Source organism: Aethalodelphis obliquidens, unplaced genomic scaffold (genome assembly GCF_003676395.1).
Source record: "Aethalodelphis obliquidens isolate GAN/ISIS:26980383/991018 unplaced genomic scaffold, ASM367639v1 scaffold23, whole genome shotgun sequence".
Classification (NCBI taxonomy): domain Eukaryota; kingdom Metazoa; phylum Chordata; class Mammalia; order Artiodactyla; family Delphinidae; genus Aethalodelphis; species Aethalodelphis obliquidens.
The window spans coordinates 20,640,464-20,656,900 of record NW_020837967.1 but is presented as its reverse complement, the minus strand read 5'-3'; the positions used below and the strand labels follow the sequence as shown (position 1 = coordinate 20,656,900).

The 16,437-nt window shown below is 39.2% G+C and overlaps 1 protein-coding gene across 3 annotated transcripts in view; it reads left to right on the top strand.

Moving 5' to 3' along the window:
* Positions 1 to 16,437, top strand: part of ITGA8 (integrin subunit alpha 8) — a 181,185-nt gene that overhangs the window by 19,670 nt on the left and 145,078 nt on the right. For all 3 annotated transcript variants that reach the window (XM_027121954.1, XM_027121953.1, XM_027121955.1), the window contains exons 3-5: positions 6,173 to 6,273; positions 9,058 to 9,181; positions 14,830 to 14,891. In XM_027121954.1, coding sequence (XP_026977755.1) covers positions 6,173 to 6,273; positions 9,058 to 9,181; positions 14,830 to 14,891 — 287 coding nt within the window. The remainder of the gene's footprint in view (positions 1 to 6,172; positions 6,274 to 9,057; positions 9,182 to 14,829; positions 14,892 to 16,437) is intronic.

The window sequence follows — 16,437 nt, the reverse complement described above, 5'->3', positions numbered from 1 at the left end:
GGCCACATCATGCTGGGCCCTTCCAGTCGCATCAGGAGGTACCAGTGCAGAGGTGGAATGACAACTCTCCAAGGAACAAAGAAAGTGGTGTTGAGACGACTGGCCTTTCGTATTGAAAATAAGTAAGATGCCCACGCCACGTCCAATATAAAAACATTCCAGATGGACGACAATACTCGTAAAGTTAAAAGACTAGCAAAAATTGGAAGGTGATATTGACAACATATACGTGGGGAAAAGAATGAGTACTCAGGGGCTTCCCTGGTGGAGCAGTGGTTGAGGGTCCGCCTGCCGATGCAGGGGACACGGGTTCGTGCCCCGGTCCGGGAAGATCCCACATGCCGCTGAGCGGCTGGGCCCGTGAGCCATGGCCGCTGAGCCTGCGCGTCCGGAGCCTGTGCTCCGTAACGGGAGAGGCCACAGCAGTGAGAGGCCCGCGTATCGCGGAAAAAAAAAAAAAAAAGGACTCAGAATATATGCTGAATTCTTCTAATCAATAAGACTAATAACCAAACAAGGCAATGAACAAAGGAGATGAGCTAGCAATTCACAGAAGAAAAAAGTATATGGTCCATAAGCATAAAAAGATGACTGACTCTACTAATTATCAGGGAAATGCACATGAAAACAGAACCAAATGAAGGACCATTTCATAGTCGTCCAGGTTCGCAGAAATTTAAGAGCTCTACGATGCCAAGAGCTGATGGTGTCTCTCTCGTGCCCTGTGAGTGTGCGTGGAAATTGGGGCTACTTTGGAGGTGGATTGGCATAGCTGCCCAGCAATGTCATTTCTAGTCTGGTGCCAGAGAGAAACACTTCTCCATCTGCAGATGAAGATGAGTGTAAGGGTACTCAGGGCACATGTTTGTTGTAGTAGAAAAACTGAGAAACCTAAATGTTCATGTGTAAATGGAATGGATAAATAAAACGCAGATGGCTATCTAATGAGATACAATACTTACAGGAGTTTAAAAGAATGAATTGGATCTATTATCTATCTATCTATCTAATTATCAAAACATAGGTTATTTCCCAAAAACATAAAATTGAATGTTAAACACAGTTACACGCTGTCCATACAGATAGTATAATACCACTTTTATTCAGTTGAAAAGAGCACACAGGGACTTCCCTGGTGGTACAGTGGTTAAGAACCCTCCAGCCAATGCAGGAGACATGGGTTTGAGCCCTGGTGCAAGAAGATCCCACATGCTGCGGAGCAACTAAGGCCACGTGCCACAACTACCGAGCCTGCGCTCTACAGCCCACGAGCCACAACTACTGAGCCTGCGCGTCTAGAGCCCGTGCTTCGCAACAAGAGGAGCCACCTCAGTGAGAAGCCCGCGCACCGCAATGAAGAGTAGCCCCCGCTCGCTGCAACTAGATTAAGCCCGCCCACAGCAACGAAGACCCAATGCAGCCAAAAATAAAATAAATAAAAAATAAATTAATTATAAAAAATTTTTTAAAAAAAGAACACACAAAGAATACTCAATAGTAAATCGTTGACAAAACTACAGCAAAATCTGACCCACCACCTGTTTGTGTATGCCTATAAGCTGAGAGTAGTTTTTATATTTTGCAATGATTGGAAATTTTTTTTAAAGAATAATATTTAAATGATGCATGAAAATTATAAGAAATTCAAATTTCATTGTCCATAAGTAAAGTTTTATTGGAACACAGCCAAGCCCATTTTAAAAAACATATTGTCTATGGCTGCTCTTGCTACAAGGGCAGAGATGAGCAGTTTCGACAGACCATAGAGAATGCAAAGCCTGAAATATTTATTATCAGTCCTTTATAGAAAATATCTGCAGACCTCTGTTCTATATTATTCATAGACATTATTTTTTAAATGGCCGGGAGTATACACATCACATTCATGATGGTGACCACCTATGGATGAGGAGGGGATGGAACTGGAGAGAGAGATGTCGAAGGGTACTGTGATGTTCGCAAATGTGAAAAAACTTAACAGTTGTCAGTTCTGCCTGGTGGGAATACAAGTGTTTGTTATATGAAGTCTTCGTACCTTTCTATACTTTTTTTTAAAGTCTCAGAAACGGTAAAACAGAAAAATATATTTTGTAGACAGTATTCTATATCAATGCATCTAAGTCTGTCATATGTATTTTAACTTTTATTTTATATTGGAGTATAGTTGATTTACAATGTTGTGTTAGTTTCAGGTGTATAGCACAGTGATTCAGTTCTACATATACATGTATCTATTCTTTTTCAAATTCTTTCCCCATTTAGGTTATCACAGAGTATTGAGCAGAGTTCCCTGTGCTATACAGTAGGTCCCTGTTGATTATTTCTTTCAAAGACAGCAGTGTATACGTGTCAACCCCAAACTCCCAATATATGTTTTAATAGTTGAATAGTACTCTATTTTACAGATAACAGGAATTTCTTCTCAAATCCCTTATTTATGAACATTTAAGATGTTTCAGTTTTGCTATCACAACGAGGACAGCAAATATCTTCACACTGCATCTTAAAGCATTTGTGTAATTATTTCTATTGAACAAAATCCTAGAAGTTGAATTCCTTGTTCAAAAAAATGTACATTTAAAAATTTGATGTATGTTGTAAATCGCCCTTCCAAAATGCTGCATTGAGCTATTATCTTGAAAACAGAGATTATTAATATTTTTTGCCAAACTGCTAGGTGACAAGTCTTAAGTCATTATGGTTTTAATTTGAGGTTCAGGATCTCTGCATGAATTTATGAGATGTTTGATTTCTTCTTCCCTGCAACGCCTGTTTAGGTCCTCAGAACTTTTTCTATTGAATTTTAGTCTTTTTCTCATTGATCTGGGAACTCTTTTACATATTAAATATACTGATTCTTCCCTTGAAAAAAATTCACCTGGATTATATTTATTAACTTTGTTAATAGTCTTTCGGCACTTGGGAAGCTTTACATCACATGCAGTCACTATAAAACTTCTTCCTAGCTTTTGGCATAGTTTGGGATATGCCAAGGAGAGAATTGCTTTAGTAACTAATGGTCTCCACCATCTCCCAGAACCACTGGCCCTTCCAAGAATTCTCTGGGCTTGACAATGCACAGTGCCTTCCTTCTGTTCCAGAAGACGTGTGGTCCTATCCTAAATGCATTGCTCCATATCACGGGAGTTTGGTCAGGAAACAGAAACCACTTTGAGTATTATAATTAGGACTGAGAGGTTTATATGATTATTGGAAAGACTGGGTATGTGAAAGTTAGGAAGGTCACTGCCTGCAGATCAAGAAATCTGGAAGTTCAGGACTTGATCTCAGTGGCCTGAAGCACCAAAAAGGCATGACTGTCAAAGGATACTTGAGAGCTGCAGGAAGAACATCCCACCTGCAGCTACTGATGCCCCCATACATGCTTATAATTGCTGCCAGAAAATAATGGCTTCTCCATCTCCTCCTCTTTCCAGATCTCTCCATGAGCCTCTCATTCAACCAGAATCCTATTTGTAAGAGGGTCTGGAAAATGTAGGTTCCAGCTTCTCAGCCCTTTGCCATACCAAGGAGAGCTCAGAAGGACAGAAATTGTGCTGAGTTTTTACAGGAGGTTGTTTTCAGGAAAGATCAGGTCAAATCGAATCAAAAACATCCCCTGTGCATCAAAGGTTCATCGAGCACCAGTGTGCATAGTACTAAGCCCTGTGTTGGGTTGTTTGGCATGAAAGAATCTTGTTCAGAAAAGGAAGGTGAGAAATTAGGGAAAGGTCACTTTCACAATCTACCCAAATATATGTTACTCATTTGAATTTTATGACATTGTAATATTAGATTTACATCAGTGAATTTATAAAAATAATAAAACAGAATTTTTGTTTGTTTGTTTGTTTGTTTTTCGGTACGCGGGCCACTCACTGCTGTGGCCTCTCCCGTTGCGGAGCACAGGCTCCGGATGCGCAGGCTGTGCGGCCATGGCTCACGGGCCCAGCCGCTCCGCGGCATATGGGATCTTCCCGGACCGGGGCACGAACCTGCGTCCCCTACATTGGCAGGCGGACTCTCAACCACTGTGCCACCAGGGAAGCCCAATAAAACAGAATTTTTAAAAGGTGACTTGGGAATTCCTTGGTGGTCCAGTGGTTAGGACGCTGTGCTTCCACTGCAGGGTCATGGGTTCGATCCCTGATTGGGGAACAAAGACCCCGCAAGCCATGTGGTGCGTCCAAAAAAAAAAAAAAAAGATGACTTGTCCACCTCAAAGGTCAAGGTAAGGAGGATACACCTAGATCACAACTCATTTCAGTAAAGAGAGACTTGGGACAGTGGGATTATTCTCTATTGTAATCCTTGGATTAGGGATGGAATTAGTGACGTCCGTTCATTTGTATTCTTGGTCTCAAAGAAATTTGTTGCTGGAAAATAACCCACAACTTACACTTTCAATCAAGTTATTACACAGTTCAACCTTATAATAGCAGAAAAGATGCCTTAGGCGCCACAAAGGTAGAGTCACATCATTTTCTCTAGCAGAAGGCGGCCAATTTGGAACACTGGCTTGTGTGTCTGTGAGGTCCCTTCTAATTCTTGTACTTAGGTTGAGTTTCCAGGTTTCTAATTAAGAGATATTTTTAAAGGGTTGTATTGCTGCAAGATTCTGTAGTATGTTCTCAGCTTATAAAGCACTACCACATTACCTATGTGATCTTTATGACTTTGATCACCTGTGAAAGAGGAAAGGAGGAGGTATTTTCAGCCTAATTTTAGAGAAGAAATTAAAACTGCAGAAGATTAAATGAATTGCCCAAGATCACCCAGTGCATGGTGACAAGATCCTTTCTCTCTGAGGTCTACCATCTTCTTGCCTAGATGCAAACAGAAATGTTTATATTTTCATTTTTATGCTCTAATCTGTAAGATGCTCCAGTTCTTTGCCAGTTGTGTGCATTTTGGGTGAGGATTTCCAGAACTTGTTTTTTCTTTTTTAAAAGTCCAGAAACATCAAAAGCATAAGATTTTAAAGAAGGAAATCTGTAATTTTCTACTAACATATCAAAGCGTAAATTTTAGGTTAAGACCTAAGTATATATAATTTATTCTTTCTTGAAAAGTCTGTAATCATATGTAAACTCAAGTGAATATTAATTGCGTGTATATTTTGGCCTCCCTTAATAGAAGTTAAAAGTTCATTTGTAATGCATTTATTATAGAGTCAAGGAGGAAAAACAAAATGCATACCAAAGAGAACACATAGAAATAAGTTGCCCTGGTACAAATGTCTTTTGAAATTCATTAGCTGTTACTGATGAAGTTCAGTTAGAACCATGCGGTTAGAACCACATGGGAAATATGTCGATTGGGAATCAGGAGTGAAAGAAAAGATATCTGCTTTTTATTAAGACCTGAAGTGTGTCGTAATTGGGTTGAATTTCTACCCAGATGGTCCCCCTCATGCTGACATCTGCAAAGTGTGGATAAAACCGTGTTGAGGTGTTATTTTCTGTGACTGCATGGACACATGTTACCCAGTTAAAAACCAGGAACTTGAGTCCTTCAAGCAGACTCCTGCTAAACCATGCTGAGAAAGCTATGCTTCCTGGAGCATGGAGGTTCCAAGTAGTTTCACTATCAGAGAAGATTTGGAATTCCTTAGAGCAGTTATAAATGTTTGGTCTTCCATCTGGCAAATCAATGACAAAAGTGTAGATTAAAGACTGTCAGAGTCTACATCAAGTTTACCGTAGTTATCCATGAAAATGTAAGTCATTAAAAAAAATGCTTTTTTAGGGCTTCCCTGGTGGCGCAGTGGTTGGGAGTCCACCTGCCGATGCAGGGGACACGGGTTTGTGCCCCGGTCCGGGAAGATCCCACATGCCACAGAGTGGCTGGGCCCGTGAGCCATGGCCGCTGAGCCTGCATGTCTGGAGCCTGTGCTCCGCAACGGGAGAGGCCACAACAGTGAGAGGCCCGCGTACTGCCAAAAAAAAAAATGCTTTTTTAAAGTTAAGTTGTGAAATGTCATGAGCCAAGTATGTATTTTCATTTGATTGGTATATTTCTAAGTGAAAAGTCTAGCTTAGACTTAGTCAAAAAGAACCCCCCATGTGTATGACATTTTAAAAAATGTTTTTAATGGGTAAATTTATTATCACATATTTTAGCTGGCTGCCACGTTTTACAAATTATTAACAACCCATGTTCTCCCTGTCAGACAACAGAAAGATCAGAGTAAATGGAACCAAGGAACCTATAGAGTTTAAATCGAATCAGTGGTTTGGAGCGACTGTGAAAGCTCATAAGGGGAAAGTGGTGGTGAGTATCAGCTGCGTGCTGCGGGGCTGCTTTGCAATAACATGTACGCTGCAATGTTTCACAACCCCTAGCTACCAAAATCCCCTCATGGAAGAATACATTGGATTTTCAAAGATGAGCTATCAGCATTCCCAAAAAAATTGAGTGCTTCAAATTAAAGAATCTATTTTAGTCCTTAAAGCTACAGGAAGTAAAGCTGGTTTTCCAGAAAATTGGTTAGATCTTTTCAAATATTTCAAAAACAAATAAGGAAGATAGAAAAATAAAAGCTAAATCCTAAAAAGGTAAATATTTCATTGCTTAAGATTGATTTAAAGGGCTGACTAAAGTTTGACCAGAGAAACAGGAGTACTACTGTTAGGATTCTTTAAAAGTTAATCTACTGTGATGTCATTGATCCTCCTTAGAACTATCGGAAAGTTTTCTTTAAAAATATAACTACCAATTACATGGTTCTCTGAGTACACTGATACTTTTTAAAGTAAAAATTTCTCACTCACAGATAGAGACCTTTTGGCTTTAAAATGCTATGACTTTGTGATTCTCTTCTCTGTAGCTCCGAGTGATAACACATGTCTGGTTTACTGAGAAATAAATAACTGTATAAGTTGATCTGGAAACTTTTTTGTTATTGGGGGATTTTTTTTTTTTTTTTACTATTGGCTCTAATTTCCTTACAAAATAAAGCAATAACTTTTGCTTTTGGGATTTGTTTAAAGGTGTTTGAATTATGATTTAATAAAAATAAGTATCTAAAGGAAATGCCTTGTTTTATTTGGTCTGTGGTTAACGCCCCACAGAAATTTTGACATAAAACAACTAATATATAAAACATAGATAGCCCTCTTTAGTGACAAATCCAGAATTTACAATAGGCTCTCTGTAGAATTGTATTTGCATTAATATAGTTCTCACATTCCAGGATTGGTAAAAACTTTTTAATCCTTTAGTGATTTACAATGTATGTGAATAGCTATTGAAAAGCTAATTGCATCTAATAACTATTTGGGGTTAAAAAATCTTTTGGTACTATATTGATTTTGATTAAGTCTTGAAAACTTATATTATTGTGCATTTATTCAATATTTATAGAAATCTTCAGAATTATTGAACGTAAAATAACACACCATGTTCATAATAAATATGCTTAATTTGAGGGCATGCTTGCACTTTCAAAATTATGTGGTAGGAAATAGGATAATATAAAGTACCTTTCAAGTTAATTTTTTCCTTGAGCACTGAAACTTAGCAGCATAAAGAATTAAATTCTACACTGTGTGACAATTCTTAGAACTTCAAATTGCTGTGAACAGAAGTATCGATTTTGAATATCCAGGTATCATGTGTGTTTGGGTCAAAGCCTGAATATTATCACATCATCATGTTTCACATCAGTGTGAAACTGAGCAGGTATAAAAAAGATACTTTTTTAGGGCTGATAGCAGACAAGCACTGGAAAGAATTTTCATGGCATTAAAGTGTTCTATGGTGATATGGAAGGTGATGCGAGTTGGCTTATACTGAACCACATAGGTAATGCTTTCCCTTCCAAACTCCTACTTTTCACCATTCCACCTTATGTTAAATGTCTTAACCACACAGCGCCCGAAGTTAAGGGGACTTAGATGTGTTAGAGAGCTTTTCAGTATTGGCTAAGACCTCACAATACAGAGAGAGACAAAAACCCAAAAAACTTAAGTTATTTTAGTAAAGATAACTTATATTCTCAAGTAAGAAGGGTGCTACTTAGTAAAATTATCTAGAAGTCGTTACACATTGGACTGATTACCAAGGACATGTTTGGAATCATGAAAAGACTAAAATCAGGATCTGCCTCCTCTTTTTCTGGCATTGTTTTAAGTGTGATGTCATCAAATTAGGAGAGAGGCTAGTGGTTCCATATTCTAGAAGTCTCTAATTCTGCATCCTTAGAAATGAGTGGTTGAATATTCAGGTAAAACACAGTTACGTAGGATTTGAGCTAGCAAAACAGAAGTCAGAAAGGTGCCTGTGTTTTCTACCTGTTTATGTTTATTGCCTGTCTCGTTCCTAGCACAATTAATTATTTACCTTACTTAAAGAGGATTTCATATATCCTCTTTTATATTTCATAATCCAAGAATCATGTTTTTTTACCATTGTTTAAATTAATTTTTGTCTTGTCATGAATAAAAACTATCAAATGAAAAATAAACCCACTGTGATAAGGGGGCAGCAGTCCAAATGTAAGTCATTGTTTTAAAAAAATCGTCAGGTACACCCTCAGTGATAAACCAGAGGAATCCACAAAACAGGTTTACAAACTTGTCTGCATCCTTTGATTTGAAAGTAGTTTTTCTTTAAGCAACAATTAAACCAAGAAAGGAACTAGTTCTCTTTCTAAGACATCACACTGATTCATTCGCTGTTTAAATGTTCATTTGCTTTTATGTAAGTCCAATTAAAAAAAAAAAGAAAATATGAGTTCTTTGCCTTTAGTAAATATTTACTTTTGCTAGGCTACTTTGATTTGATTTAAAATCCTGTGGGGGAAAAATCTCATTCCTTTGTATATGCTTAATTTGTCCCAATTCTACGATGCATTAATGTTGAAATATTGGCTTTGCAAGTTTAATTAACTCTGACTACCGAGGTACTCATTAGCATACTGGAGGCCAATTAAGTCACTTAACAATTTAGCATTGTTTGTTACAAATTTAGGTCCATTCATCAACAAGTCAAATCAAAGCACTGTATGAGGAATCTGCATCAAAAAAGAATTTTATTGTCTTTGATGTTTCCCAGGCCTGTGCTCCGCTATATCACTGGAGAACTCTTAAACCGACGCCAGAGAAGGACCCAGTTGGCACTTGCTATGTAGCGATTCAGAATTTCAGTGCGTATGCTGAGTACTCTCCTTGTCGGAACAGTAAGTTATTTTTATTCTTGGAGCTGAAATTTAGCTCGAGCTTTTCTGCTATGGACAGTGCAGGTAACCCCAGAACACCATTGGTAAGGAAAAAGCAGTGGGGGTAAAGATGATGGACGGTCTTACAGGACGCCTTACTGTAATGTGAGGACCAAGACACGGAATTCTGCTGATCGTCTTCCGTGTTGTAGAAATTTTCTGTTTTTAGATATTCTGCAGTCAAATTGATTGGTTCCTTATTTTAGGCCTTAAACTCTCCATCTCTACTCAAAATTCACACTGCATTTGAAAAATGCTAACTGTCCGCTTGTTAATTGTAGGAATGGTGTTAATTAGCATGATTGGATCCAAGGGCACAGTGGATATGAGTTCTCCATCTAGCCTGTGTTCTCACTGAGTTCTCACAGATCAAACCCGTGTCCCCTGCACTGGCAGGTGGATTCTTAAGCACTGCACCACCAGGGAAGTCCCTTAAATGGCTTTAAAAGAGGTGTTCCTGGACTTTTCCTGGAGGTGCAGTGGTTAAGAATCCACCTGCCAGTGCAGGGGACAGGGGTTTGAGCCCTGATCCGGGAAGATCCCACATGCTGCGGAGCAACTAAGCCCGTGCGCCACAACTACTGAGCCTGCGCTCTAAAGCCTGCAAGCCACAACTACTGAGCCTGCATGCTGCAACTACTGAAGCCCGTGCACCTAGAGCCTGTGCTCTGCAACAAGAGAAGCCACCACAATGAGAAGCCCGTGCACCGCAACGAAGAGTAGCCCCTGCTCGTTGCGACTAGAGAAAGCAGGTGCACGGCAACAAGGACCCAACACAGCCAAAAAATAAATAAATAAATAAACTTATATAAATAAATAAAAGAGGTGTTCCTTATAGATAATAAGACTCAGTTATGCATTCATTCAACACGTGTTTTTTGAACACACTGAGCACTAATTATTCTATGTTTAGGGAATAAAGCACAGGACAAGAAAAAGCAAACCCCTGTCTTCAATAAGCATATTCTAGGGCGGGAGAGAGACAACACATGCGTAAATATATAAGTTCAGATCCAGCAATTCCACTTCTGGGTATTTATCTAAAAGAACTGAAATCACTATCTCGAAAAGATATCTGCACCCCCATGTTCATTGCAGCACAATTTACAATAACCAAGTCATGGAAAAACCAAAGGATCCATCAATGGATAAGTGGATAAAGGAAATATGGAATAGATAGAGATATGGATATATACACAATGGAATATTATTTAGCCATAAAAAAGAATGAAGTCTTGCCATTTATGACAACATGGATGGATCTTGAGGGTATTATGCTAAATGGAGTCAGACAAAGAAAAATACTCTGTATGATCTCACTTATATGCTAAATCTTAAAAAAAAAAAAACCCACACAAACTCACAGAAAAAGAATACAGATTGGTGGTTGCCAGTGGTGGGGTGTGTGGGTGTGGGTTAAACGGGTGAAGGTGGTCAAAACGTACAAGCTTCCAGTTATAAGATAAATCCTGGGGATGTAATGTACAGCATGGTGACTGTAGTTAGTAATACGATATTGTATAGTTGAACGTTGCTGTGAGAGTAGATCTTAAGAGCTTTAAAAAGATTGTAACGGGGCTTCCGTGGTGGCGCAGTGGATAAGAATCCGCCTGCCAATGCAGGAGACACGGGTTCGAGCCCTGGTCCGGGAAGATCCCACATGTCGCGGAGCAACAAAGCCCATGCACCACAACTACTGAGCCTGCACCCTAGAATCCGCAAGCCACAACTACTGAGCCCACGTGCCACAACTACTGAGCCTGCGATCTAGAGCCCGTGAGCCACAACTAGTGAAGCCCGTGCACCTAGAGCCGGTGCTCTGCCACAAGAGAAGCCACCGCAATGAGAAGCCCACGCACCACAACAAAGAGTAGCCCCCGCTCGCCGCAACTAGACAAAGCCTGCGCGTAGCAATGAAGACCCAACATAGCCAAAAGAAAAAAAGATTGTAACGATGTGTGGTGACAGATGTTAACTACATTTACTGTAGTAATTATTTCACAGTATATACATAAATCAAATTGTGTTGTACACCTTGGACTAATATGTCAATTACATCTCAACAACAAAATTTGTTTAAATAATAAATAAGTTTCTAATATAATGGCAGGTAGTGAAAAGTACTACAAAGAAAAACATAGCAAGGCAAAAGAGTAGGGAGCGACGTGCCTGCGTGGGGAGAGGAGCTGTTTCAGACAGGACGACGGGAAGGGCTTCTCTTAGCAGTTATTGGAGCAGGAAAGCAGGAGCTTCCCAAGCATGGCATCATCCATTAAGAGGGATATTCTGTGTCGTGTTCCACTCAAGGTCATGCCGCTGAGTTCTGTAAGAGGTCCTTATTATTATGCTAAAGATAAAGGTCAGGAAATTCCCTGGCAGTCCAGTGGTTAGGGCTCTACGCTTCCACTGCAGGGGGCACAGGTTCGATCCCTGGTTGGGGAACTAAGATCCCGCAAGCCGTGTATCATGGCAAAAAAAAAGAAGTCAGGTAGAGCAATAAATAAATCCTGAATTTATTCATAAAATTTATGGTAGAGCAGAGATTCAAAACTGAACTTGTTTCATCAATTTTTACACCTATCCATATCACATTTCTTATGATTTGCTAGAGGTACCTCCCCACAGCAGTAAACTACTGTAGCTGAAATGAGGAGCCCGTCCTTCACATGCCTCTTACCTTGATGATATATCCTCTTCCAGCTAACATCAAGGATGATTGTTTAGAAACCATGTCACTGCTTCTTGTTCTGCCTTTTTATCTGACTGCCCATGTGATGGGAGAGCTCAGATTAAAATACAGCATAAGCCATCTAGACTTGTGGATAAGAGTTGCAGGGTGAGTTTGAACCATTATCTAAAACTTTAAAGTATAGTATGCTCTCATTTTGAGTTACACGGGTATATTATGTTGCGAATTTATTTAGCGTTTACTTTCCTAAATAAAAGAATAGCTTGACACAGGTAAAGGTGAAGTTTATGTCAAGCTGCAGAACAGCCAAACAAATGGCCAGGAATTCTGTTCAGTCTAGTACACAACTCCAGTGTCACATCCTCCTGGTCTCTCTCTTACTGGAAGTACTTCCTTCTCAAATGCACCCAAGGAGCCGGCTTCCTGTGTTCCCTAAGGAGTTCATAGTTCATAAACACAAAGCCACCTTGTTCATGAGCGTATGGTCAATATCACAGAACAGGGATATTACTTTCAAAAGAGAATTTCAAGAAGCCTCTCATGTTCATGTCACACTGCAAAGCCCCTTCACTGACACTTTGAGCAATTTGGGTGGTAGTCTGCTCATTCATATTCATGACATGCCTGTAGCTCTTACAGTCATTCATAATTTAGATGGCAATGGTTTACACACACCTTTCCATTCTCCTTGGGAAGCCAACACATGATAGCATGATTCCCTGGATTCCTGAGTTTACTCTATAGGGCATAATTGTAAAGTTCACAGATGCTCTGAAGTTCTAGGAAGAAAGATTCCTTCAGCTCTCATAATTGTAAGAGAAAAACTTACTTTGCAAAGGAAATAACCTCCCATTTCTATTATAAGCACCACTTCAACATTTGAAGTTGGTTGCTTTCTCGATGAATTTTATGAAAAATTACTGTTTTCTCTGAATTTTTTCAGTTTCCTGTTTTGCAGCAAAATGATTTCAAAGAATGGTCCTGTTTCTTCCTTTCTGAATAATTTACAATATTGAAAAAGTCAGAGTCGATTTTCAAAAGGATTTATAAAAAAGATTTATGCATTAAAATACATTTCTTAAATACAGTCAACACATCTATGTTCACATAATCATATATCTTGTGTTCATATATATTTCTTGTTGCATACAGCTATTTACAGGCATGAACTTCTAGAAAAATGGTACCTGGACATTTGAGACTTTAAGGAACTTTGTAGCATTCATAATTATAAACCACAAAATATAGTTACAAAATAAAATATATTATAAGGTACTGTGCACTAAACATTTGTTAAGAGGGTAGATCTCATGTTAAGTGTTTTCACCACAAAAAAACAAACAAAAAAGCAACTTTGATTGAGGGTGGGGAACACAAGAAATCTTTTGGAGGTGATGAATATGTTTATTCCCATGATCGTGGTGGTGGTATCATGGTATGAGGCATATGTCTAAACTCATCAAAACGTACACAGTAAGATGTGCATTTTTTTGGTATATTAAGTATACCTCAGTAAAGCTGTAAAAAAAAAACTTAGCTTAAAAAAAACACACACAAAGCATCGCCATTTGAATTAAAAACAGATCATCAAAAAATACAGTATATGAAGTAGAAAAGTATTTTAAAATATAAAGGGAACATCTGGAAAGAATGGCTGATGACAGTGCTAAAATTAGCTAAGTACTAGCCAAAGAAAAGAAAAACAGAAGGCATTCTAGGAAAAGCTGGAAAGGCCTGATCCATTTCAAAGAGCTTCTGGAACAGGCACATGTCCAGCCTATGAATTTTTCCTGGGATGATGTGCTTTTCCTTTCCTGCCCTCTTATTTTAGTTTCCATTCAGGAGTATCCTTGATAAGAAAGGAGTAATTGTTTGCATGTTTGCATCTAACTGTATAATGACTGAGATTCCCTCTACTGAACTATATTTTGGTTTTAATTTAAGCACTTTAGGAGTGATACTCTCTTAAAGTACAAGTGACAAGTAGTACATTCCTCATCCTAATGTCCCAGGATCCTAATATCCTGGGAATCCACAGGTTGACCTGCCTATGGTTTAAAAAACTGTATAGGGCTTCCCTGGTGGCGCAGTGGTTGGGAGTCCACCTGCCGATGCGGGGGACGCGGGTTCGTGCCCCGGTCCGGGAAGATCCCACATGCCGCGGAGCGGCTGGGCCCGTGAGCCATGGCCACTGAGCCTGCACGTCTGGAGCCTGTGCTCCGCAACGGGAGAGGCCACAACAGTGAGAGGCCCGTGTACCGCAAAAAAAAAAAAAAAAAACTGTATTATAAAAAAGTCCTATTGGACATTCAGCTAGTGAATTACATTGCAGAGTATAAAATAAGCCATTTCTAGAGAGTTTTCTCTTTTGTGAACACTAGAGTCCCTGTGAGATGCAATGTGATCAGAAATGCCAGGTCCTAATTTACGTAATGATAATAGAAGAATTTGAAGTTAATTTCTGGTGAGAGATGAGGAAATTGAAACTCTTATCGGTGACCCCAGCAGAAAGTGTCCACCCAGGTGACTAAATTTAGCTCTCTCTTTCTCAAGGCATTGCTTTACTCAGAACACGTGGGCACCGCAGAAACGCATTATTGCCAGTTGGGGAACTTGGAACATAGTTGGGAGATGGAGGTTTTATTTCTTCAAATAAACATGAGTTATAAAACCCAGTATCGTAAGTCCAAGGAACGTTATTCCTATTGCTCTTACTGTAGAATCACAGTGCCATTTGGGACAAGAAAACAGATTGCAATGTATTTAAGAAATTACTTGGAATAAATTTTAAAAATAAATATAGAACACATATTGATCATTTTAAATTTAGAAGTCTATAGATAAAACAACAGTGTATCCTGAACTGGTTATTAAAACTGGATAATGATGTTATAACATTTGTATCTTTTGATCATTCCAGGCAATGCTGATCCTGAAGGTCAGGGTTACTGCCAAGCAGGATTTAGTCTGGACTTTTATAAGGTAAATTCTTTTGATCTTATAGCTTCTAAAATTTATTTTATCTGCTTGATTTTTTTTTACCCCCTGCCTCTCATTCCCACTTCCACCCCCAATAACCACCATCAACAAAAGAACCTTTAGGTATATACCTGGCCTGTTTTGGCAACTTTAAATTTTTTTGTTTGCTCTTTATTTTTAATAAAGTAATCTATACATACGGCAATTTATTAAATAGTAAAGAAATCATGAAGAACCTAGGGGCAAGATGGGAATAAAGATGCATACCTACTAGAGAATGGACTTGAGGATACGGGGAGGGGGAAGGGTAAGCTGGGACAAAGCGAGAGAGAGGCATGGACATATATACACTACCAAATGTAAAACAGATAGCTAGTGGGAAGCAGCCGCATAGCACAGGGAGATCAGCTTGGGGCTTTGTGACCACCTAGAGGGGTGGGATAGGGAGGGTGGGAGGGAGGGAGATCCAAGAGGGGAGAGATATGGGAACATATGTATATGTATAACTGATTCACTTTGTTATAAAGCAGGAACTAACACACCATTGTAAAGCAATTATACTCCAATAAAGATGTTAAAAAAATAAAATAAAATAAAAAATAAAGACACATGGAATAATGGTTAAAACAGTGAAACCTGCTTGCTACACAGAGAAGAGAGTTGTTTAAGGAACTGGATTTGAAAAACATTCTGTAATGCATTTAGAGAAGTGTTTAATGCCCTTTGATAATCTCCTCTGCTTCCTTTGCTTGTTATGTATTAAAAATGGTTATATGAGAAAAAAAAAAAAGAAATACACAGGCTGAAAAGCAACAGTCTTACTTCATTTTTGCTTTTTCTTCCTTTTTTGCGATACGCGGGCCTCTCACTGTTGTGGCCTCTCCCGTTGCGGAGCACAGGCTCTGGACGCGCAGGCTCAGCGGCCATGGCTCACGGGCCCAGCCGCTCCGCGGCATGTGGGATCTTCCCGGACCGGGGCACGAACCCGTGTCCCCTGCATCGGCAGGCGGACTCTCAACCACTGCGCCACCAGGGAAGCCCCTTGCTTCGTTTTTAAATGAAAATCTCAAAAACTCAGTAAAGAAATGTGCTTCTAAAAAGATCACAAGAATCTGTGTTTTTCTCAGGTGTAATTGACTGATTAGAGTTCACATTAGTGTTAATGTTAATTTCACGTTATCCTTTCACAAATTAAAAACAGATATTTAATAAGAATGTGGGCGGCAAAGCTTCCATGGTTTTGCAAATACTGTAAATTTCATCAGTGTCTGAAATTTTACTTTTTCTCCCCCCCCCCACCCCCCACTAAAAGTTAAGGATGCAGGATAGGAAGGTGGGGCTCTAAGTTGAAAGGAAAGTTTTTATTTTCTAGTCTGGAGTTGTCACTCCCTCTCCTGGGAAGGGGTGTGTTTGCAGATGTATAGAAAAAAAAAAAAAAACAGGCATTACTGTGGCCTTAAAATAAACAGAAATCACATTTTCTTTTTATTGCTAAGGTTCAAAAGACCGTGTCTACTAAATTGCACAGCATGGAAGATGTACATATTTT